The sequence below is a fragment of the Lissotriton vulgaris genome, chromosome 5 (assembly GCF_964263255.1).
Source record: "Lissotriton vulgaris chromosome 5, aLisVul1.2, whole genome shotgun sequence".
Classification (NCBI taxonomy): Eukaryota; Metazoa; Chordata; class Amphibia; order Caudata; family Salamandridae; genus Lissotriton; species Lissotriton vulgaris.
In genome coordinates, this window is record NC_141693.1 from 469,672,044 (window position 1) to 469,698,228 (window position 26,185).

Here is a 26,185-nt window from a genome sequence, read left to right on the forward strand (position 1 = left end):
GCTCGAGCAGTTGCCAAGTCTAGGTTACCTATGAGTTGCTGTGTTTGTTCTTGAATATATCTTTTAGGGATAAATCCTTTCTGATAAGAATTAATCAGCTGTTGAACAATTTTGACAAGCCTCCCTGCTAGAATGCTCATAAAGATCTTATAATGAGCATTCAACCGGGACATCGGTCTGTAGGAATTAGCCCTTAAGGGGTCCTTAGTGGGCTTCAGGATGAGCACTATCATTGCCTTCTTACAGGACCTAGGTACCTGGCCCCCTAATCAATAGACCGTGATCGGAACCAACTCCTCCGTCAAGAGTTTATATACTTCACTAGCAAGCGTGTCTGCACCTGCTGCTTTATTTGTTTTGCACCTCCCAATTTGTGTTCTGATCTCGTCCTCCGTTATTGGGGCATCTAGTTTTTTACGGCTTTCAGATGTTAGAGTAGACCAGGATTTCTCCCTCAGGCAGGTTTTAAGGGTCTCAGTATCAGGTGAGATCTCCTCCGTATAGAGCTCAGAGAATAAAGAGTAGACAAGCTTGCATGTCCTCCGATCTACTTGATGGCGCCCCATTTTCATTTACAATTAGTTTATTTATGTGGTTCTTTTCCCGATTGGTTTTGGCCTTCCAGGGCAAGAAGTGCTGCTGCATGGACTTTGTAAGCCACTGTGCTTTAAATTTGTAATCGAGCCCGATCCTATATTCCTGGCGGGCATTTTCAAGCCTTCTCTGAGCTGGTGGTATTCTTTCAGGGGCCCCCTGATTGAGCCGAAGCAGGTCAACTTCAAGTTGGGAGATTTTATCCTCCAGCGTTCTTAACTCTTGTGATTCCTCTCTATTTTTAGTACAAATAAAACTATGCATGAAGCCCCTCAGATATGCCTTGAAGGCATTCTAAACATAATCTATAGACGTAGATCCAAAATTTATAATAAAATAGTTGAGGGATACACGTTTGAGCCCTATAGCTAGCTCTGGATCTGCCGACAGATCTTTTAAGTGTCCATCTAGGTCTTAATTTATACCTACTCCTGCAAAGGAAAAAAACAGGGGAGTGATCTGATATAAGATTTGGTTGAATGGTTACTGACATCATATCATCTATAATAAACCTATCAGCCAGAACATAGTCGATTCTTGAGAAATGTCCCTGTTTCTTACTGTGAAGGGTAAAACCCTGTATGTTGCCCTTCTTAGCTCTCCATATATCAGAAAGTGCCAGGTCATGCGTCATGTTATTTAAAGTCTGACGGACTATGGGCACCCCTACATAGTGACTGACCTGCTCTATCCAGCAGGGGGGGGTCAAGCAACACATTAAAATCTCCCCCGATTATTATAGGGGAACTTCTTCCATCAAGTTCCATTGCAGCTTACATAAGTGCGCAGGATCATCGATGTTCGAACTGTAGAAGGATACAAATGCTAACTCTGATCCTCCAAAGTCTAGTTTGGTTATAATCCATCTCCCAGTTTGATCTGTTTTAAAGGATTTAATTCTGCATCCCGCCGCCTTTTTATCAAGATAGCGACCCCCTTGCAATGGATTGTCTTTTCTGATGTACAGAAGTATTTTATCCAAGGGTACCGTGAAAATATGATACGACTCTCTGAAAGACTCAAAGGGGTCTCCTGGATTAAGAAGATCTGAGCTGGGCTTTGCTCTAGATTTTTCATTTCTAACCTCTGCTTACGGAGACATCTTAAACCATTAATGTTCCACGAAAGGAGATTTAGATCTCGAACTCCCATCAGAAAGGATCATCCATTGAGGGGGCCAACTAGGCATATCTAAAACTAACAAGAAAAACCCAGGACAGGCTAACTGATATTAAAAATGTAATGAATTATTTAAAAAAATATTTTTTTTCCCACTGCTCCCCACCTTGTGGTCCACCCCCACTTCCCAACCACCACCCCACCCACGTGCCCCTCCAACCCTCTGGGGAACCCGCCCTACTATATTAGGCTAAAAGCCTAAGGGGCTTCAGTCCCATGGGCAAAAATAAATGTGTTTTTCACGTTTTCCTTTCCCTGGTCGCTCCAAGCCTCCCTCACTTCCACATCTCTCTACACCTATTCCCCTGCTCCCTTCTTAATTTTACCTATAACATCTACCTCCGCTACTGAGCAGTGGACATACATAGGATTGTTCCACATAGTACAAAGTGATGCTGGAAACTCCAACTGTGCCCTAGCCCCCAGTTTGTTCAATTCCTATATCTGTTTGCCCATCTCCCATCGTTTCTGTGTGGTGGTGTGGCACACATCCGCTCTAATAACAAATGAGAAAGTCAATTGTTAAAGTGCCTTCCTTGAGCGCTGCCAATAGAATTGTCTCTTTTACAGTATCAGTAAGAAAATGTATCAGGATTTTCCTGGGCTTCTGTTTTGCGGGGTTTCTTTATAAGGATCTTGATGCACCCGCTGTATCTCTAGGGATAAATCTACATTTGGGGACTTTAAGACTATCTTTCAGTAATGATATCACAAATATCCTGATAGAGACTTCAAGAGCTTCGGGGACATGGATTAGTCTCAAGTTGTTTCTCCTAGAATGATTCTTGAGACGCTCTAGATCTTCCTTCATTTCTCTATTTTGACTCACTAACTTAGCCATTTCTGCTGAGGATATGTTAAGTGCCTCTTTGATTTTCGGAATCTCCTGCCAGTCTTGCCAGTCTGGGACAAATATGCTCTGAAACCTCCTGAAAACAGCCCCTGAGATGGCTCTCTGGACGCCACATTGTGACAGGCACAGCTAGGATATGTACTGGATAGAAACCCAGATGGGGTGTCCATATTGTCACGGACCAGTAGAATTGTACATCCGCCATGGTAGATCGGAATCACTTGAACTACAGAACTAGGATACCCATTGCTGGCGTCCTTCCTGGGGGATAACCTGTGAAGGTTACAGAATAGTAGTGTTGTAGTCTGCCTGGAAAATAGGAGAAACTGTCAGCAATAGAAAGGGGATAGCGCAACTGCATTCTCCCCCCTGCCCTACCAGAGGAGAAGCCTACCTTGTGGAATCATGACCTAGCTGTATGGTGACTAAGGAGCTGTACAAGAAGCCAGGATCGTAACACCACTGGAGAAGTTGAATCTGCAGTGAAGGAATAGGCTGAACTTAAGAAACAGTGCTGCCCAGTGTGCCCTGCAGGAGGACACCACCTAGAAAGGAGACCACAGCTGTGCAGTAACAGAAATAACGGATGTATAGGGGTCAGGAGCCCAAAGGAAGGTGGCACAGGTGGCCACAGCCCACCACTATCAGGAAAAGGAGGGAACCTGTTCAAAGGTGCTCGCTGAGGTCTATTTTAGGTCCTGGGTGGCTAGCCACGGCAGAAGTTATAGTCTGGGCAGTTGTAAGCAACAGTGGTACTTGAGGCAGAGTTGCAGAGGACTCATGGCGCTGATAGTGAAAAGTCTGGCAGGATTTCGCCTAGCCATTGGTCAACAGCAAATTGGTTTTGTTAAAATGTCTTTAAGACTGGTAAAAGTGTTTGACTCTCATTGAGAGTTGTATCCCTGTTTCAATGGATCAAGTGTAAATAAAGGTGCTAGTAGTGGGCAGAGATCTCAGATTAATGCTTTAATGGGTGTCAAGTTTGCAAGTATGGTTTAAAAAAATTAATGTAAAGTCAAAAACAGTAGGCCTTTCTCATTGATTACAGTTACTTTGAAAAAGAGTGTAAGCATAACTTGGTTGATCTAGAAGAGTTCATATTATTGCAATAGGCCTCTTTAAAGATATTAGGGTTTTCCACGTAAAGGTTTGCCGGCACACAGTGTGTTACTAGGTACCTTAAAGATAATATCAGCAGTCTAGATTCAGGAGGTTAGTTCTGTCCGTGATGAATCTTTAGGGTAAGGGATTTGTACCCGGTTTACCTGTTAGTGCCCATTTAGAAAGAGCTTTAAATTATTATTTCCACTGAGAATTTGTGTATTATCTGGTATAGTTTCTCAATAGTATATCAGTGTGATTTTATACTTCATATGGCATTTGTGTAATTATATAACACTGACTGTACAAAAGATTTGATTGTTATACGCATTACTGATTGCGGAGTTTCTTTCCAGCCTAGATCATCTCTCTGAAAGTGACTTGGACTGCTCTACCAGCACTGCACTAAAGTAAAGTGTTGAAGGGCTTTGCTGGTTTTCCAGTTTGAGGCAATAATAGTAGGGGGGACGTCAGTGGTAAAACAACTCAATTGATACAGTTGGGCTCCTGGACCCGTGATTCTAGGAACCACTGAGAAAGTAATCACATCACTGCATGTGGGATTCCCAAACAAATTTTATTCACAAATGCTTGAACCACAAAAAATGGCTCAAAACAAACTTTCACAAACATATTTAAAGTCTATCATATGATTCATAACTACAGTAACTGTACATAGTCAAAAATCCTTAAAATTTTACTAAAACAGTTTAAAAGGTTTTTTAAAAATGCCTTTCATGTGGTTATTGGCAAATAAAGAACTATTACAACAACTCTGATTGAAGTTTCATGCAGAAGTGCTTTACATTGTTCAAATTAGAACATATTCCTGCTTGAATCATTAAGTGGCATTTACCCACTCCACACTGAGGCGAAGTTGCATTAATAAAATTTGCGACATTAAGGAAATATAATTTATTAAATATTCTCTGCGTAGTGCTCCTGTTGAAAGCTCATGTGCATGAAAAGTAATACACCCTTTTTCACTTCAAAAGGTTTTGATTGACAACTTTAAGACAAATACAAAAAGAAAAGGGAACATCTCGTCCCGGCAACAACAAATACCATATTTACCCAGAAAGTATCAAGAGTACATGGTGCCCAATATCTACACGATCTAATGAGTGCAGATATTCAACTTTATTTTGTAGAACTAAAATATGATCATTTTACTCTGGAGAAAACCCTGTACCCGGTGAGTTCTGGAATAACACTCACAAGAGAAAATACACTGCTCTTTATCAAGCACTCGGTAGAGGGATCCACCGTCAGCTTTACATTCACAATAAAACCTTGTACTTCTAGGCAGGGGCGGTTCCTCCACTTTGGCAGAGGAGCGTCACCCCACTCCTTTTAAGCAGTGGGAAGCAGAAACCTAAAACAATAATAACTTTGTTTTATCATTTTAGTTCTGCTTTCTGCTGCTTTACAGGCAGGTGATTGGGCGATGCTGCTCTGCTCTTTGACCAGGGCAGGGGCGGAGTGGTTTGCCCACTCAAGTGTGCAATGACTGGTCGGCCCTCTGCATTGCAACCTGCATGGAGAACAAGCCCAGGACCCCATTCCCCAGTTGAGCGTCAAACCAGGACGCTCAAAACATCACAATGCTGCTGCAGAATTGTGATTGGTTAGTGGGGCCTGCTTACTGTTCCTCGATGTGCGACCCCCCCCACCCCCCCACGCGATCCGCCCCGCCAGCCACCCCTGCTTATAGGACTCTAAGCACAACCTTCCACACAAAATGCCCTGGAAGGAAACTAGGAGAGTGAAGAGAGTACTTACTAACACTCTAGAAATCCTCTATGCTCACAATGCCCTCAATAACAATCACACTAGCAGGGTCAGAAAAAACATAGTGAAGGTCCTGCAAATCAGCCAAAGGGTGCAACTAGACCACAAGATAAGAAAACACCAACACCATTATTCTATTTTTAAAAGAGACTAAGTGACAGCAAAATGTCCCCTCAAGGTAGTCAAAAGTCAAATAAACTTAAATATAGAGAACTAAATATGGGTCAGCTGCGTGTTACTGACACCTTTGAACAAACACTGATTTATCTAGTTCTGTGAAAAGCTGAGATCATTAGTGTTCTAGGAAGGAATAAGTGTGTGGGCAGGTCACTCCCAGATTTAAGAGGTCTACAGGTGGTGGAATAGGCAAGTGGTGCTAGGTCGCTTCCACAATTTATGAAAGTTGTATTTTTTTGGCAGAAGCATTCATAGCAAAATGTGCAGCAAGCAGGCACACTAAGGAAAGTACACTGGCACATCAGAGAGGGCGAGGGGGGATGAAGGCTGCTAGAAAAAAAAGACAAAAACCATGAATGCACAGAGGTGGTCAGGCAGTCTTCTCAGCAGGAAGCAGCCCACTAGGGAATGGCAGGCCCATGTTTTCTTAAATCAGTTGTTAAGATACTTTAAAATTACTGCCCAGACAAATATGACCCATCAAGACCCACCTCAGGGCACAAAGATTTACCCAGCCAAACCTGGCAAAGATGAAGGCAGTTAATAACCAACCACTCTCCAGCATGGACCAAGGACTGGACATGCTATAAAGTCTGTAGATCCTAGGTCTGCTCAGACCCCAAGACCTATGCTTATCCTTTTCATATCTGTTTTTCTTAGCCTCAATCTATTATACATGTACAAAATAACGCATATGATTGGTATATTGTTCGATGCAATATATATGTAGTCTCGTTTTTGCTATCCGTTCTTTAAAATTAAACACATGCTCACCATGCCTCAAGAGCATACAAGGTAGCACCTTTAGAAGTGCTTGCATGTGCAGTGTCCAGCCTACCATGAATAACTTCTGCATTGTTGTTGACTGGCCTGCCCCCTGAAGATCATCCTGGCTTGGAGTGTGGCTAGGCATTTAATCCAGAGAAAATATCAGTGATTAACTGGAGTCACTCGGGACACGCCGTAGACAATGTCTAGTGCCCCACACTTTGTGACCATGCAGCTGCAGTGACTTCCGAGATCTTCAAAATCCTCCCATCTTCTCTGTTGAGTGTCTCGCATTAAGGTAGTCAACCAACTCAGTTTGTCCTGACCGAATCATCATCCATTCATTTCAGACAATTGGAAATCCCACTTTCAATCATCTCCAGTGGTGGCTCTGCAGGTCTGGAAAAAAATCCAAAGTAGTTATTAAAAAGAGCAGCGGGAAACATGGCCCCGATTATGTACGGGCTCTCCATACATGCACTTTCTTGCCTCAAGTAGAACACCTATAGAAAGAGCAGCAGCGGTAATTATTTGTCTTCTTGGAAAGGTGGAAGTGTAACAACAACAAAAAAACCACAAAGGAGCTATTCAGAGGTGGAAGTTGAAAGACGTGGAGGTGATTGGTCAAACGTTTACAGTTTCAGTGGAATTCATTGTTGATCCACCAAAGTTAAGTTTATGCCAGATTGTTCAGGATAACAAACAAATTTATTGATTTTGGTGTAAATTCATTGTGTGCAAACTGCACTCCTGTGCATAATCTGAAAATCTGGCATGAATCTGGCCCTCTTTGCAGAAGTTGGACGCATGGAGAAAATGCATTATCCATGTTATAACTCAATATTATTGTTCTGAGAATAGGGAGTGGACTCGGATATCTGCCCAAAGCACATAGCCAATAACCAAATCTATATCACCTATGTAACTGAGGTAATGCTTCAAACCCTCGGCATGTCCTGATGTGCAATGTAAGCTTCCTGCTCCCTCCCAGCTGCAATGATGCGCTGGACTGACACTTCTTCAGTCACTCCCACCAAAGACACAATGTTACATTGCTCCCATTTTAATGGAACCACAAGGAAAACAATTGGATTAAGAGATTCAACTTGAATTGTATTAAAAATTTGCTTTAGGCAAAATATTTAAAAAAAGGAGTACTAGAACATGCTAAAACAAATTATAAAAATAGGGGAAATGTCTCCCCATCAGTTCTCTGTTAATTTAAACTCTGTAACAGAATGGTATGTAAGCGTTACTAAGCAAAGAACCCACACCATTACACCCCAAACAAAACAAAGTTAAATTAGCCAAGGCAGTAACAAGTTCCAGCTTTATAAAATATAAAATCAGTACATCAACACCTTCCTTTTTCAAAGGTTTCTGAATCACTTTGAACCTGTTAAAGTGAGTGATCAAATGGAGGTTTATTAGGAATTTGTTTCCAAACACTGTTGGTGTTTGCGATGCATTGCCATGAACTACGACCACTCCCACACTATCATGCAACTGCAGTCCCGTGTTTTGCACAGTGGTTTCCAAACATCTGCACATTTAAACTCTACATTTGAACTGTCCCAAATTGTCTCCATCTGATGTAATAATTGGCTGGGGGAGTCTGCTTCCTCATGGAGCAAACACTCTGAAAATGCTTTGCTTCAATAATCAAACATGTCAGGACAGTGCACTCAAACAGTGGCGTCACTAGGGTTGGTGTCACCCGGTGCGGGTAACTCATGGTGTCACCCCCTCAGGACTTACCGCATGGACCATCTCACCCTCTGCCCGCACCATCTCTCCCTCTGTCCACACCATCTCCCCTCCGCCTGCACCTTCTCTCCCTCTGCCTGCACCATCTCCCCCTCTGCCTGCATCATCGACCCCTCTGCCTGCATCATCTTCCCCTCTGCCTGCATCATCTCCTCCTCCTCTGCCTGCACCATCTCCCCCTCCGCCTGCACCATCTCTCCCTCCGTCTGCACCATCTCTCCCTCCGCCTGCACCATCTCTCCCTCCGCCTGCACCATCTCCCCTCCGCCTGCACCATCTCCCCTCCGCCTGCACCATCTCTCCCTCTGCCTGCACCATTTCCCCTCCGCCGGCACTATCTCTCCCTCTGTCCGCACCATCTCCCCTCCGCCTGCACCATCTCCCCTCCGCCTGCACCATCTCCCCTCCGCCTGCACCATCTCCCCTCCGCCTGCACCATCTCCCCTCCGCCTGCACCATCTCCCCTCCGCCTGCACCATCTCCCCTCCGCCTGCACCATCTCCCCTCCGCCTGCACCATCTCCCCTCCGCCTGCACCATCTCACCCCCTGCCTGCACCATCTCACCCCCTGCCTGCATCATCTCACCCTCTGCTTGCACCATCTCACCCTCTGCCTGCAAGATCTCACCCTCTGCCTGCAAGATCTCACCCTCCGCCTGCACCATCTCTCTCTCTGCCTGCACCATCTCTCGCACCATCTCTCCCTCAGCCTGCACCATTTCCACTCTGCCTGCACCATCTCTCCCTCTGTCTGCAACATCTCTCCCCCTGTCTGCAACATCTCCCCTCCGCCTGCATCGTCTCTCCTCCGCCTGCACCGTCTCACCCTCTGCCTGCACTGTCTCACCCCCTGCCTGCACCGTCTCACCCCCTGCCTGCACCGTCTCACCCCATACCTGCACCATCTCCCTCTCTGCCTGCACCATCTCCCTCTCTGCCTGCACCATCTCTCCCTGCACCATCTCCCTCTCTGTCTGCACCATCCACCCCCTCCGCCTGCACCCCCCTCCCCTGCCTTCTGCTCTTTTAACCCTTTCCTCGTCGCCTTTTACCCCCCACCCCCGATGGTTTCTCCCACACAGTTTTTGGCTCTTCTCAAAGTGACTGAAATAAACTCATGAAATGCGCTTTGAATTCGTGCAAGCAACACTGAGTGGAAAAGTTTAAATAAATAGACACAGAAGACACACTCGCCCTCACCTTCGAGCAGAGCAGGGACGGGGGCGGAGGGGGGAGGGATTGAGGCTGGCCAGGATGGGGGCACAAAACGTCTAAAATGGGGGTTTTACGGAGAAAACGTAACTAAAAAACATAGTGCACCTTCCAGTGGATAATTGGATATAAACACAGGAGAAGCTTATTAAGTAAAAGTCAAACTTAGTTTGTATTATTATTCCGAGTAAGGCGTTTGCCTTGCTGCTCACTCGGCTCTCAGAGTCTCACCTCAGGAATGACCAGCTTGTTCTGGGCATTAGTCGTCTGTCAAGCATGCTAGAGGGGTTCCGAGTCCAGGGTGGGCAGGCGTCACGAGGCTGACATGAAGAAATCCACTCGTGAAATGTAACATTGGCAAAGCGTCCTTCTGAGGCCTAGTTAGGGCAACTTCCTGCGACCCTGTGACAGTGCGTACAGCGCGCTGGTGGCTGTAACGTACAGTCCATAGGAGGTAAGAAGAAAATTTGGCAGTGAAGCATAGTACCTGAGCACTGTACACGGACACAAATGTGGAGAGTCGAAAATGCAGATCAAAACAATAAACACCATAAGGATGTCTGTTGGACATAATAAAAGCAAAAACAGGGCTCAGCTGGATAAGAGCAGTTAAATAAAGTAAATGATTCTCCAGGCCTGAGAACAGGTGCTAACTTCTTACCAAGGCGAAAAGATATGAAGATAGCCAGAAACTCAATGGGGTCTGGTAAATGACAAAAAAACTATATTTTAAATAATCAGCACGCCCAGACAATATTGGTTGGCAAAAGTTTTGCTACCTGCAAAAGAATGGCTGCAATAGAACAAGAAAGAGTATTTTAACCAGATAATATATAATACATCCAAGGGCAAGGAACTATTTAAGGTCGGAAAAGAAATGACAGCTAGGTGGGCGGACATGAAAATAATTACCGAAGGCAACAGAGTTTTCGGATGTTGCGTTCACTTTAGGATTGAAGTGGAAGTTAATCCGCAGGGGAACGCATGGTAGTTCAGGGCTAGCGGGTGCTGAAGGGGTGTCCTCCGTGCATGGATACACGAGGCATCCAGTCCAAAGAAGGAAATGCGGAAATAAACGATCTGGGGAGGAATGCGCAAAAGGCTCAACAGTAAGGCAGCATGCATTGGAAAAGACCAGCAGCACTTATCCGTATTCGTGAAGAAAAAGTGTGGCAGAAGAAACGCTGTCCCGGCGTCAGCCGGCTAGAGCGATATGCTGGAAAAGGATGGTCTTTTCAAGTAAACGCTAGATTGGCGGGATGACGCCAATTCGGCCTCCCCGGGAGTTAATGAAAGACGTTCAGGGCGGGACAGGGGCGTATCTAGAGCTTCTGGCGCCCGGGGCTATCCCCCAGATCTGGGGAAAAATTGCGGTGAGCAGCAGGGGTGGATTGGCAGAGTTTAAGTTACAACGCCACTCTCTACTCCACTGCATAAGAAAGGGCGTGAAACTGTGGCGTAAGCATAGAGCAAACGTCGAAGGTGAAGTCTCAGTTGATGAAGGCCCACCAGCATTAAAATGGTAGCTAAATGCATAAGTAAATGCATCCCTTCCTCCTCTTTACACCACTCCATACTTAACTGCTACTACAAGACCACAGCTGTAAAACCACCCGCTAGACATCAAGCACAACACCAAAACAACTCCCACATAGATCACACTACACCCACACTCCACCAAACAACAACAGTATTTAGAAACATAAGCAAAGCTATACCTATCTCCTTTTTGCTCCACTCCATGCATGTCATTTAAGAAACACCCCTCAGGTCCTTATGCATGAAACCAATGTCACATAGGCCACACTGTACACATTCATTCTCGAGAAGGCCACTGAAGTTGCACTGCGAGATAGTGCTCATGAGAAAGCCGCTGAAGTTGCACCCCTAGATAGCAGTGCTTGAAGTGCAGGGCTCCCAGGCCTCCCTGATCCGTGGGTAGTTTCAATTATGAAAGGAAAGTGCTACTCGGCATCATTCATTATTTCAAATTAGATCCCCTAGCATGGCATCCATCATATGGAAGAGGCTCTTGGATCTGGGAATTGGTAAGTTTGAGAAACAGTACAGTGATCTTGACAGCACTCTGCCACTCATTCACCGTCCATCCACTCTGCCACCCATCCATTCATCAACTCTTCTATCTATCCAACCACCCATCCACTCTGCCATTCATTTATCCATCAATCCATCCCCTCTGTTATTCAACCACCCACTCGTCCACTCTGGCATGCATTAATTCCCTCTGCCATTCATCCATCCATTTCGCCATCCATCAGCTCCTTATCCATCCATTTATCCACTCTGCCATCCATCCCGCCATTCATTCATCAATCCATCCACTCTGCTATCCAATCATGCATTCAGTCACTTTGCCTTTCATCCATTCATGCTGCCATGCGTGCATTTACTTTGCCATTCTTCCAATCTGCCACCCACCCATATATTCATTCACTTTGTCACCCATCTATTCACGCACCAATGCCATTGGTATGGCTTTGCAGCACTTTGCTGGTTATCACTAGGGCCTCCTTATGTAGGCGGTTTGGAGCAGTGGTGGTCGGTCTCAAACTAAGTGAGACTGGTGTTCTTAAGAGTCAAAGAAACTCCTGCAAAATGGTCCCTGTTCAGCATTTGTAACGAGTGTCAGGTGCATGAACTAATGAAGCATTGATGAGTTTACATTCATGTAATATCCGCACACCTTGCAAGGCGCACACTTAGCGCGCCTTAAAAGAACACATACGTGTTTTGCACAGCACTGGATATGCGCTCTTAAAAAATTGCAGGTAGAATATATATCTGGCCTGGATAACTGCAGTGCACGTAGCATGACTCTTATTGCTCCGTGATAGCCATTCACTTGAGAAAAGAAAGGCTGCAGAATGCAGACATACACTTTACGTTTTTGTATATTTTTTCAGTGTGAGGAATCAAACCTCCCACTTATCGACAAAATAATGGCTGTCGTCCTTTCCCTGGTATTAAACATGAAAACCCAACCCTAGGACTGCAGAATGTCAGCATAGAGCATGTCTTTTAATAATACGACATTACATGTGGTTGTGTGTGTATTTCCGATTCCCACTCGTACATTATATACTAGTAATGACCCCCGACTGTTGGTTGACCTGAAAGCAAGTGCGATCATAGAAACAACATTGTTTTACACTTACATTACATTTTTCATCTGTATGTGGCGTCTCCTCACCTTCATCCAACTGGACTGTCTGCAGAAAATTGCCCGCCCAGCAGCACTGCCGAGACTTCGAGAGTGCGTAGTGGTGGCGCGTGAGCGTGCGCATGCGCATCACTGCTGCATTTAAACAGCACAGGGCCGGGGCTGACCCAAAAATAATGCCTAGGACCTTGACGGCCCTGGGACCAGGAGCGCTGCGCTTGCTTGCACTTACATACACGTTGTGCAGTGCTGCTCGACTGACTGTGTATACCCAAATAAATCCCGGGCTGCCACCACAGTGCACGCAACTGCCGCCGGCCGCCTCCAAATGAGTGCCGCCTGGGGCGGACCGCCCCACCCCCCACCCCCCACCCCCCTAGCTACGCCGGTGGGGCGGGATCTTCAAGCGGTCAAAAAAGGGATCGCGGGTAAAATTCAGGGCCCGATATGGAGTGAAAAACAACACAGGAGATACATACAAAAACTTGAAAACAGCGTAACGGTGTCACCCCAGGGATGGTGTCACCCGGTGCGGTCCGCACCCCCCGCACCCCCCTAGTGACGCCACTGCACTCAAAGTAGCCGTTGTGTCACTAAGTCACGCTGGGTGTGAAGTGCTGCTCTGCTCACTCGTGGACGCTTTGGGGGCAAGTACTGCAGCGGAGCCTCTTAATTAGCATATCCAGCGACCTGGGAGCACATCGGCTCGGTCACCTCGGCAGGGGGAGAGCCTGGACGACTATCTGCCGTGGGAGCGGGACTGCGAGGTCCAGAAGTGCTAGCGCCGTCCACCGCGCGCACCTGGTTCCTCTTCCCGCCCCCTTCTCCCTCCGACCTGCTTGACAACCTTCATAACTCCTCGCGGCCCCCGCTGGCGCGGGAGCCGCTCGCGCTGTGTGTGAAGTGCTGCTCTGCTCACTCGTGGACGCTTTGGGGGCAAGTACTGCAGCGGAGCCTCTTAATTAGCATATCCAGCGACCTGGGAGCACATCGGCTCGGTCACCTCGGCAGGGGGAGAGCCTGGACGACTATCTGCCGTGGGAGCGGGACTGCGAGGTCCAGAAGTGCTAGCGCCGTCCACCGCGCGCACCTGGTTCCTCTTCCCGCCCCCTTCTCCCTCCGACCTGCTTGACAACCTTCATAACTCCTCGCGGCCCCCGCTGGCGCGGGTGCCGCTCGCGCTGTGTGTGAAGTGCTGCTCTGCTCACTCGTGGACGCTTTGGGGGCAAGTACTGCAGCGGAGCCTCTTAATTAGCATATCCAGCGACCTGGGAGCACATCGGCTCGGTCACCTCGGCAGGGGGAGAGCCTGGACGACTATCTGCCGTGGGAGCGGGACTGCGAGGTCCAGAAGTGCTAGCGCCGTCCACCGCGCGCACCTGGTTCCTCTTCCCGCCCCTTCTCTCCTCCTCTATTTCAACCACGCCTGGAACGCGTACGCGGGACGCGCGCGGACGAAGAAGCGGGCGAAGACCGGGCCAAGAGCGGGCCCGTTTGTGCCCGTTCGTGACCGGTATTGACCGGACCGGGCTACCCCCCTGAATCCTTCTGCTGCCTGATTTCCTGTGGACCATGGTCGGACGCGAAACCAGGAGCAAATCCCTGTTGGCTGGAGGATCACAATCTGCCGCAGGAGGTATGGAGAAGTTTCTTACTAGGGCTAACAATATTATTGACAAAGAAATTGTCACACTGGAGAAACGATTGTCCAAGGAACTAATGTCTCTCAAACGTTCCAGTATGGGCCCTTTTGCTAATGCCAAAACTCCTGAAAGACCTACTGACTGCTTGCCTGTGGTGGATGCCCAACTTTTACTTCCCGATTCTGCCCCCCTGCTAAATGTAGACTCTGTTGTAATATCTAATCCCTCCATCGTCATTGCTGATTCTAGCCATGTCTCTGATTGTGCAAATGTTTCCCTTACCTCTGTAAATGATGGAAATTCTACCCTCCTTACAACTCAGGGGGGAAAAGAAGGGGCTATTAGGAAACGGAAGAGACAGTATAACAATAAAGGTAAAAATAACGGGAGGGCATCTAAAACAGCTAGAATAGATGGAGTATCTGTATTGTTGAATTCCAAAGGTGGAGGGAGCTTACCTAGTAACGATATCTCTATGGATAAAATAGCAACCCTACTAAAATCGATTATTTTTCCTTTAGAGGCCAAACTAGATAGGCTTGATTTTAGAATGTCTAATATAGAGAAATCAACCGCTATACTTTTAGCTAACTCCTCCAAGCCTAATAGTTCTGGTCTCCCTCCTAGTTTGCCTGCCCCCCAAATTATCCCTCCTACTACTGTGCCCCAAATTCCTGTTTCAACGTCCACAAGCGTCCAACAAGATCCCCAAGTTCCTAGCTCTGTTAGCCTAGTTGCCTCCCAGAATATCCAAGCCCCCCCCCCCCAGGTTCGCATATTCCACCCGCACTTTTGTCTATCGATACCCAAGGGCCCCCACCCGAAGACCTCAAAACTCCAAGAATTAGATGGCCTGACCTACCACCGGAGGCCAACCGGTTCATGGTAATTCTGGCAGGAGCACCTCCATTAGATAGGGGTGAAACCGAAACCTTTAACTCCCTTAAAAACCAAGTCATAAAATGGCTTAATTGGAACCGTCCCTTACCGGCACACCTGCACAATGAAGTCATCATGGTGAGGAGGGTACCATGGATTGGTAAAACCCCTAAATCCATTAAGGGAGACTGTATCACTGTCAGTTTTAGAGACCCACGTACTGTGTCTTACATATGTGCGGGTGTTAATAGGTCATTAGATTCCACTATCCAGACTCTCCCTGTTTCCTTTGTCTTCCCCCCACCCATTAACCCCATGTACTATGATGGAAGCAATGAATGGACTAGGGTTGAACGTAGGGGAAGGCCTTTTCGCCCAAGATACCCCAGATTGCCCCCATTTCAGCCCCCGCAGAACACCTTCTGGGATTATAATCGATATAGTTGTCTCGATGGGCTAGAGGGAGTCGGCTGACTACCCAGTGCTTCCACCACTGTTCCCCCTCTGCCCATCGAGACTAATCCTGTCGATAGCGGGGCTACTGTGGAGTATTATACCATACCAGTAACGGTTGGCAAAATAACTTCTGATCTACCCGATCTGATCCCATTAACTCTCGATAAACCAATTGAAGTCCACCTTTCACCACTCGATGAGGCTATTGCTGATAGGGGATGTAAAATGATTTCTCCCTTAGAAGAGATATCTACCCCAAGTGATCAAGGGTATTCCATGGTGAGCTGGAATATAGCTGGCTGGCGTCAGAGCTTCGGCTCTAGGGTGGAGGGAACTTATCCTTGGGTTTGATATTCTTTGTTTACAGGAAACATGGTCCACTTTAGACATTCATTTTGATGGTTTTGTTTCTTATAACTGTTGCCCAGGAATCTGCTATGGGGAGGGCTAAAGGGGGTCTGCTTGTTCTTATATCAGTTGATCTCCCGATAACTGTAGGTTCATATTCTACTGTTGGCACACATTCACAAATCCTGGAATTACAATCCAAAAAGGGTAGGAACACTTTACTGATCAATCATTACAATAACACATTTGATCCGACCAGCACCCTGGTTGTGGACGAACTGGAAGCCTTCCTAAATAAAATCTGTAATAAATCCCACACATCTTATGACATCGTATGGGGAGGGGACTTCAATATCAGAACGTGCCCGCACTCTCAAACCCCAGTTTGCGGGTTCGATGGGGATTCGGGGGAGTATTTAGCACATTTTCAACACACCCCATATGGGACTTCCCTTAATGGTCTTCTGTTAAAATTTGATTTAGTTATTCACCAACCAGCTCTTGATAAAAAGGGCAACATTGTTCCAACATTCAAAGGGAGGGATACGGAGTCGGTTATTGACCATTTGTTGATTTCAACCCGTTTGGTGCCATTCTGCACAGTGCCAATAATTAAGGACTATTGTCTGAGCGATCATAATGCCCTAACTATGTTTATTCTTATCTGGGGCCCCAGAATTACGCCTACAGGCAGGGTTGTTGACAATATTGTCCCAAGTAGGCCTAATGGAACCCGGATAAAGTGGTGCACAGAAAAATCAGAAAAACTACATAGTGCAGTTGTGGTAGGTGGTTCCAGGCAGATATTTCGCTGTCTGGAAGTCAATGCCCTCCCTAAGGGTATTATAGCGGATTTTGAGGATCTAGGCACTATTATTAATAGAATCTTTACTAACAATAAGATCAATTCTAGACGGGATAAGGTTGGCTGGTTCGACCAAGCCTGTACAACAGCGCTAAAAACCCTTAAGCAAGCACTATCCAATCTTCCAAGAGACAGGGAAGTGATTAAAACCTTGCGGTCCAATTATAACATTGAACTTAAACGCAGGAAAAACGAACTCCGGGAACAAGCCTGGGACAATCTGGATTGTGCCGCAGCTCTCCGGGACTGTAAATTGTTTTGGAGTACGATTAATGCCCCTTTCCTCCAGAAAGAAGATTTCCCAGTGCTTACCGCATTAGTAAGCGAAGATAGCTGGGTCCGATATTTTTCAGGAATATTTGACCCCCCTGAGGAGTCTTATGATAAAATCTGTATGAATCCCCAGCTGACCCCGCAGACTCTGGGAATCACCATCCGAGAAGTAGTCACGGCAATTAACTCTAGTAAAGGAGGTAAAGCCCCGGGACCTGACGGGGTCCCGATAGATCTTTACAAACATGATCTGGCCCTTTGGAGCCCCCTATTGACCCAGGTCTTTAATGCTGCCACTGATTTCTCCACCCCGGCAACCTGGAGTGAATCCGTTATTATCCCGATTTATAAGAAGGGAGATAGAGGGGAGGCCAAAAACTACCGTCCCATCTCCCTTTTAGACTCCTCCCTTAAAATCATGAGCCGGGTACTACTACTACGCCTGGAGGAGTGGGCGACCAATAACAATATCCTGGCACAATCCCAATATGGCTTTAGAAAGGGTTTGGGGACCATTGACCAGTGCATTAACCTCAACCTTTTAATAGGTAAATATACCAAGGTCAAATCGGGCTCCTTATTTCTTTGTTTTGCGGACCTCTCTAGTGCCTTCGACCTGGTGAACCATTCCCTGTTGTGGACAACCCTTCTCGATATGGGAGCTCCCTCAGCTATTATCCATTTCTTAGCTAGGTTATATTCCAACCTTACCACTCAGATTCGATATGGACCAGCAGGAGAGTGTACGAGAAAGATTATGGTAAAATCAGGCATTAGGCAGGGGTGCGTATTGGCCCCCTTGCTTTTCTCCCTTTTTATTAATTCTATGGAACAAGAATTAAAACAGGTCCAAGCAGATGCACCACAAGCAGGCGGCCTACCAATTCCAGTGTTGTTATATGCGGACGACACCGTTTTATTATCTAGAACCCCAATCGGCCTACAGCGGCTAATGAACTGTTTTTATGATTTTATCCAGGGCAAGAAACTCAAAATTAACAACTCTAAAACATTCATTATGGTCTGTGGCAAAAAGGTGAATCACCCCAAGTCTTTCTATTTTAAAGATAACAGAATTGAGGTTGTAGATAACTTCTGTTATCTGGGCATTACTTTTAACTGTCGGGGCTCATGGACACCTGAACAAACTAATATAAAAGCCAGGATGGGGAAGGCTACACTAGGTGTCTTCCGATTTGCCAATAAACTGGGCAGCCGACGGATTCCGGCAATGCTAAATATTTATAGACACAGATGTTCATCAATAGCACTTTATGGTTCAGGGGTATGGGGGTACGGGTTTAACAAAGACTTGCAAATTCTGGAAAATTTGTTTCTGAAACGGCTACTTTGTTTACCCTCATCGGCATCTAACTACCTGGTCCACGAGGAACTAAGGTTGGACCATATAGCCGATTTAATCGAATTGAGACCCCTCCTGGTATGGAGGTCTATTTGGCTGAAGGACGAAACAAGTTTCACAAAGAGCATTATCAAAGATTGTCTGTCTTTGGATAATTTCAAGAATATACCATGGATAAAGTATGTGACCACTACTTTTAAAGAACTCTTTGATTTGGATGTACGCAAAGATCCCGAGATTGTAACCACTTTATCCAAAAAGGAGGTGAAAGAAGAATTTATGAGGGTAAAATTCGTTAAACGGAAAGCAGACACAAGTAACTACTCAACCCACGCTTTCTATTCCTCCAATGCAAACGAGGGTCCTGGTTTGCCTATCTATCTTAAAATAATCTTCAGGCAATCTCACCAATTCGTACTATCCAGATTTAGACTTGGTATTGTCCACAACCTTGTGGCCTTTCCAAAAATGAAAAATTATACAACATCTGCCTGTCCATGTGATGGACTAACCAAGCAAAGTACCCTTCATTTTATGTTAATCTGCCCCCTTTATAAAGCCCTACGTATTGTTTACTTGAAACCGTTATTTAAAAAATATTCTGTGTCTTCTACTTCAAATGCCATGAAATTGTTACTTTCACTTGCTAGCCCGGATTTGTGTTTTTTTATAGCAACTTTTATCCTGAAATCTGTTGCTGCAAGAAAAAGTATGGTTTTTTAGCTATTTTTTTCTGGGGGTTTTTTATTGCTGACTTCTGTATGCCCTGAAAACAACCCACGATATGTACTTTCCCTGTGTAATGTCACATGTATGATTTTATCTGTGTACTTTTATGACGTTTTTAAAACTGTCGAATAAAGTTTATGAACTGACTTAAAACTCAAAAATATATTCCATCACTTTATGTCCAATGTGTTGAATCTTGGAGCTTGATTTAGATTTTTCCTCCACAGCGGTAACTGATATCCCGTCCACCGAAATATAAATCCCATAGGATATCATAGGATTTATATTTCAGTAGACAGGATATCCATCACCGTTGTAATGGAGTAACCAATCCACCAAAATCTAAATCAGGCCCTCAGTGTATCCTCATAAGCAATATAAATATTAATATCATATACTGATCATAAAGGCTTTTTCTGGTCTGCTTTATACAAAGGATTCCGAATCCTTATCTTATTGTTATGTAAATCGACTATGGTTTAACCCACCATCTATTCAGGGTTCATCAGGGATGAAGGAGGAGTAGGAGCACAGGAGGAGATGGGACCGGTCAAGAGACATGACAGGAGTGTAAGAAAATAAAAGGATTGATTTTATTGTAGGAAGCAGCCCCAGAAAGGTTCATTTAGGGAGCAGTCAAAATGAGAATAAGACTTCCAAATGCCATGGTCGAAATACGGAGGAGCCCTAGGAGTCAAAATATCTGAGCACGAAACTAGGGGTTAATGAACACTCAATGGGCCCGCTAACTTAGTGACCGTATGTAAATGGTACATACTGAAACAAAAATGCTTATAATTGGAGACTGAGGTAAATTCATGCCCATGTGGTGAAATGGACAACGGTCATAATTTAGAACTAAAGTGTTTAAGATTCCATCAACAATAACTAATCATGAAGGAGTACATAAGGTAAAGACAAAAACGCACAAATTGTAGGAGATTGTGCAGGTCCACAAGAAAATCCATGCAGCTAGATGCTTGAGAGGCCACATGGGTTAGCTATAGGAAATGCAGGCTAATAGAGGTTTAACAATCGCTGTCAAATAATGAAGAGTAAATAACTAGCTACAAGTTATGTTAGGGTTCAGGGAAATTAATCCAGTTGTGGGGGCTGCATTTCAAATGGCAATTGTGTGAACAATTGTTCCTGCATGTTGAACAGTCCCCACATTGGCTGATCTGCAGGTCATTATGGGGCAAGAGTAAGCGGTCCGATTGATGCAAGAGCAGATGCGGCGCTGCGACCACCAGTGTCAATGAAATTAAATGAAAAGTGGCATTTAAAGCGTGAACTGTCACTCCCATAGGAGCCTCCTTGCGCTGTACAGATAACGAGCTTAACAGTGGAAAATAAAGACCTAGATGAGGGCAAGACAAGATTTGTCAGTTGTTCCATAGATCCAGGTCTTTAGAGCTTTACTAAACTGCATTTCTGATTCCGTTGATCTCAGTTGGTTTGGCACAAACTTCCAAGCCTTTGCACTTAACACCGTAGCAGTTTTCCCTCCCCTAGTTTCAAGTTTGAAACCAGGCAATTTGAGGTTAGCAGATGTAGATCTGAGTGTCCTCATTGTGGTGTAAATCTTGTGGAGATATATACTGGTCCTAATTGGCGAGTAGCTATGAAGGTGGTAACCAGGAGTTTGAATAGAATTCTCTTGTGTAGCGGGAGCCAATGAAGAGGTTTCAGAGCCTTTGATGCTGATGTCCTACGGGGAAGTTTGGAGACTAATCTGGCAGCCTTGTGTTGCACCACCTGTAGTCTCCTCAGAGTTGATTTATTAACACCTGCTATGAGGCTATTACAGTAGTCTAGACGTGAAAGTATTAATGCCACAACCACTGTTTTCCTTGCAGCAAGTGGGATCAAATCAAATAATTTTTTTCATGGTTTTAATTAGGCCAAAGCATGTACCCACCACCTTGAGTGTAAGGTGTTTGAAGGAGAGGGAGGAGTCAAACCACACCACCAGGTTTTTTGCCACCTCCACAATAGATGGCGGGGCTGCTGCTTCTTCCGGCCACCAATCCTTGGGTTGAAAGGGATTATCTTTCCCTATCAACAGGATTTCTGTCTTATCCGTGTTACAACGGAGTTGGTTGTTTTTCATCCATTTAATGACCGCCGTAAGACAGGTTTTGAAATGTTCTTCAGCATCCGTGTAGTTTTTATCAAGGGACCAGATCAGCTGAGTATCGTCAACGTAAGATGTTTCAGTCCCATAGGCAGAGAGGAGGGAAATAAGCAGGACCATGTATATATTGAACAGAAGTGAGGCACTCTGTGGAACTCCCCTGGTGATGGTGCGTTCAAAGGAAAGAAAGGTGCCAAGGGAGACTACCTGCCTCCGATTGGACAGGAAGGATTTGATCCAGGCCTGTGCAGTGTTGGAAATGCTGCAAGACTTTAGTCTGGCCAAGAGGATGATATGAGAGATATTATAAAAAGTGGCCGACAGATCCAAAAGGCACTGCCTTCCTGCCATTGTCTGTGATAAATTTCAGAGTAGCAGATATCTCCAATAGGGCAGATTCTGTGGAATGTTTTGGGCGGAAGCCGGTTTGTCGAGGGTGGAAGATCTGCGCCGATTCGGCGAAATTACAGAGTTCCTTATAGACCATTCTTTCTGTAATCTAACCCAAGATTGGCAGTAAGGATATGGGCCTACAGTTGGAGAGATTAGAAGGATCTATATTTAGTTTTTTCTTTAGAGGCTTCACTATAGCAAATTTCCACTCATCGGGCACTATGCCGAAGGAAAGCGAGGAGTTCATAATATCAATAATCACAGGATTCACTATATCCATGATATGATATATCGTTGGAGGCCATGCATCCATGGTGAATCCGATTTACATGCTAAGATGGCTTTGTGTGTCTGAGATAGAGTGACCTTTTGAACGGCGTGGAGAATGGGCCTATACTGCCTGTGATCAGACTTCTGTCCGTTAACAGATTCTTCTAAGCTTGATGCTCCAAAATCATTTTGAATATTCATGATTTTATCCTCACACAATGTTGAAATATCATTACAAAGCGATTGAGAGGGAGGGACTTCTGAGTGTAGGGCTTTATGATCAATAAAATATTTCATGATCGCAAATCTCTCTTTTTGGATTTGCTTTGCCATAGCTATTCTATTCCCAAGTAGTCTTTTTTTGCTAGTTTGATAGCTGAATGATATTGCTTCCATTGAGTTTTAAAGAACTGTATATTGGCTCTCTCATAGCCCCTTCTCCATCTACGTTCTAGCTGTTTACAGTGTAGATGTTGCTTTGCTAGATCTTTAGTGAACCATGGATCATTATGTGATTTTATTTTGCTCCTTCTGGAAGGATGTTTTAAAGGAATTAAGTTATCACTTATGGCTGCTATCCAAGTGTGGAAGCGGTGGGAGTTTCCTGCTGGCTCACCAGTAAGTACTGGTATCTTTTCTTGGGAAATTATGGACAAAGTGGGATTAGTAGCAAGTAAATGTCATTTACGCCTCGACTACCCCATAGGGCTATTTATGGCTGCTTGTGTCGCCTTGGATATTGAGACAGCCAAGGGGATAAAGAAGTGATCTGACCAAGCCTGTGGGATAGGTGCCCCTATCCGAAGTGAGAAGTTGGAACAAACACCATCCAATGTATGTCCTGCCCTGTGTGTCGGCCATTTAACTAGTGGGCTCAGGCCAAGGGGAGGGACTGTTTCCAAGAAAGTGGTGACCCCGGGGTTACCACCACATTCTAAATGTAGATTTAGGTCTCCAAGCATTGTAAGATTGGCATATCTAAGCAGAGCTTGACTAAGAATTTCCATAATTAGTCCAGAAAGCTACTGCTATTGCCTTGGGGGTGGTAGATTAAAACTCCAGAGAATGAAGATGATCCATTTACGGCGCAGCAGAAGCCAAGGCTTTCCACTCCCTTAAGCTCGTGTAGGGTAAAGTTCTTCCATTGAAGTGTATCTATGAATGATAGCCACCCCTCCCCCCCACCATCCTCTCCGTCTTTCCAACAGATTGTGTAGTTAGGGGGTAGAGCGACTGCAATATCTAGGTTGTAGTCTTCTTTTAACCAAGTTTCGGTAATACATAGAAAATCTAAATCATTTCCAATGATTAATTCCCTGATGTCAAGTGCATGTTTAACTATGGAGCGTGCATCAATTAGACCCCCTCCCCTTCATTACTACCGGATGGTTGGCTACTTTGTTTTTTGACATTACATAATTAAATTCGGCAAATGGTAACTGTGCTCGGCATTCCCAGCAGGTAATAGGGCCTCTAATTTTGTTCACATACCTATGGTCAAGCAGCACTGAATACAGTAGTTTGCGCTGCAGTATTCAAAGATGTTACTGCTGGTAAAGAGGTGGGAGCAGCATTGAAAAACAAAATAAAGGGTGCAAGTTGCATTGCGAAAAGGGGCAGGGTTCAAAGTTAATGAAATCATTGCGGAATGAGAAACTTAAAGAAAAGTATTTCATAAAAGGGACGGCGGGGAATATTAAATAAATATAGAAAAATACAATAGCCAAATGATCACTCAATGTTAGAGGAAATTGAAGCATGTCATACCCATGTTCCAAAATTCATATCACGGAAAAAAAATTCATACGACGTTGCACTCACGATTGTTGATAACATTTAGCACCACAAACTTGTGATCCACACTTTAATATAAAGAAGCGTTAGCATCTCGGCTTATTTTCTGTTATGTCCAATACAGGATGAGTTTTACATAATGTACATAACACAGGGAAGTACAAAGGACATTTAATAAAATGGTGAACTTAAGGCCTACAGACCTCACCACAGATTCTGCAATGCCATCCCCAAATACATCACCCCTCTCACCATTGACTCCAAACACTACATCTTCCTCGGAGACCTCAACATTTACCTCGATAACCTTAACGATACCAACACTGCAAACCTCCTCAAAGCATGAACAAAATCATCCTCACCCAGCTAGTCACCAACCCCACACACATCGCAGGACACACATTTTACCCGATCTTCACAGCTACTGAGGGAGTCAAGTATAGCCATGTCACCGAACTCACCTGGACATACCATGCCATTGTCCGCTTCACCATCACAGGATCCCCATCTCTGCCACCAAACTGCCCAGCTTCCTTCACTGCAGCCCAGAACAAAGTATCTGAGAGACAGTGGCCCGATGATGCCCTCAACACCTTCCACTGACACGTCAACCAACCTAGAACAGGCTGTCAAGAACCACTAAACCAGGCTCACTGAATACATTGACAGAGTCACACCCATCAAGCTCACCAAACTTAAGAAACCCACCAAACAAGCCAACTGGTACACTGCAGAACAGAGCCACAAAAGGCAGCTGCAAGCATCTTGAAAGGATATGGCACACCAGCAAGAGCCCACGGACTGAGCCACTTTCAAGACATCCCTCAGACAATACCACCAACTCCTGAAAATGACAAAAAGGAAAACATCACTCCCACCCAGGAACTCTGCGAAACCATGATTAACTTCCATGAATAGATCTCCATCTACAAAAACTTAAAACCCCAACCCACTGCCAACACCCTCAAACTCCTCGCTCCTACAAATGCAAACCCTGACCACCTGGGACCAGGTCACCACTCAAAACATCACCATCATCATGAACTCTATCCAATCAGGAGTACCCAGTGACCCCTCTCCTCACTACATCTTCAGCCTCTGGAGCAAAATATTCAGAAAGCTCATTGCCATCTTCAAAGCATCGGTCACCACAGCCACCTTCCCCGAAGAATGGAAACAAGAAGAAGTCAAACCCCCATCTCAAGAATCCATCTGCCAACCCCAATGATCCGAAGAATTACCATCCCATCCCTCTGCACCCCTTTCCTTCCAAAGTCCTTGAAAAGGTCATTAACCGCAAACTCACAGAACACCTGGAGAACAGCAGTCTTTTGGACACCTCCCAATATGGATTTTTGCACCACCCATTGCACCGAAATATCCCAGATCACTGCCACTGATTACATTTGAACCCTACTTGAGTGGGGAGAAACAGAGGGCCCTGATCCTCTTAGACTTCTCAGCTGCGTTGGACACTGTATCCCACCACACCCTCTCAAGATACTCCCCCACATTGGAATCCAAGGAAGCCCCTTACAATGGATCTCCTCCTTCCTCACCAGAGGAACCCAGAGAGCCCGCCTACCTCCTTTCACGTCACTACCCAAGATCATTTGCCGGATCCCTCAAGGCTCGTCCCTCAGCCCTACACTGTTCAACACCTACATGACCCTCTTGGCCAACATAGTCAGAACCCACAGACTAAACATCACCTCATGCACAGATATCCACCTCATCCCATCGCTTTTGGAATGCCCCTCCACTACTATGGCCAACTTCCACAGATGCATGAAAAGTGTCACCAACTGGATGAAAGACCAACTATTTAAAACTCAACACAGACAAAGCGTAAGTGCTGATCTTCGGGAACAACGCTTCATCATGGAAAGACTCCTGGCGTCTTCCAAACTCAGACCCTCACCAACTCAGACAGACCATGCCTGCAACCTTGGCATCCTCCTGGAAAAACCAGATCAACAGTCTACTCCACCTGCTTCCTCACCCTTTGCATGCTCCATAAGATCTTCAAATGGCTTGCAGTCAAAACAAGATGAACAGTCACTCAAGCTCTAGTCACCAGCTGGCTGGACTACGTCAATGTACTCTATGTAGAAATCTCCTTGCATATTATGAAACAACTTCAGACCCTACAGAATTCAGCTACCAGACTCATCCTTAACCTCCCCAGATGAACCTGCATCACCCCCATTCCCAGGAAGCTACACTAGTTGCCCATTCAGAAGATATGTCAATTCAAGTTGGCGTATGTATCAGGTGTAGAGCGAGGTTAGTTCCTAGTACCAGAGGTCGCAGCTCCACGGGCTGGCCAGGGCAAGCTGCAGGTGCCAAGTCCTGAAGTAAGCAGCTCCACGGGTCTGGCTCAGGAGTGGATACCCCAGAGGAGAGGTTCTG

At 45.5% G+C, this 26,185-nt stretch overlaps 1 protein-coding gene across 2 annotated transcripts in view; it reads right to left on the reverse strand.

Annotated features, from left to right (window-relative positions):
* Positions 1-4,292: 4,292 nt before the first annotated feature.
* LOC147711102 (rho guanine nucleotide exchange factor 19-like) overlaps positions 4,293-26,185 on the reverse strand; it is a 265,736-nt gene continuing 243,843 nt past the window's right edge. For both annotated transcript variants that reach the window (XM_086921908.1, XM_086921909.1), the window contains exon 13: positions 4,293-6,862. In XM_086921908.1, coding sequence (XP_086778034.1) covers positions 6,833-6,862 — 30 coding nt within the window. In that variant the 3' untranslated portion in view covers positions 4,293-6,832. The remainder of the gene's footprint in view (positions 6,863-26,185) is intronic.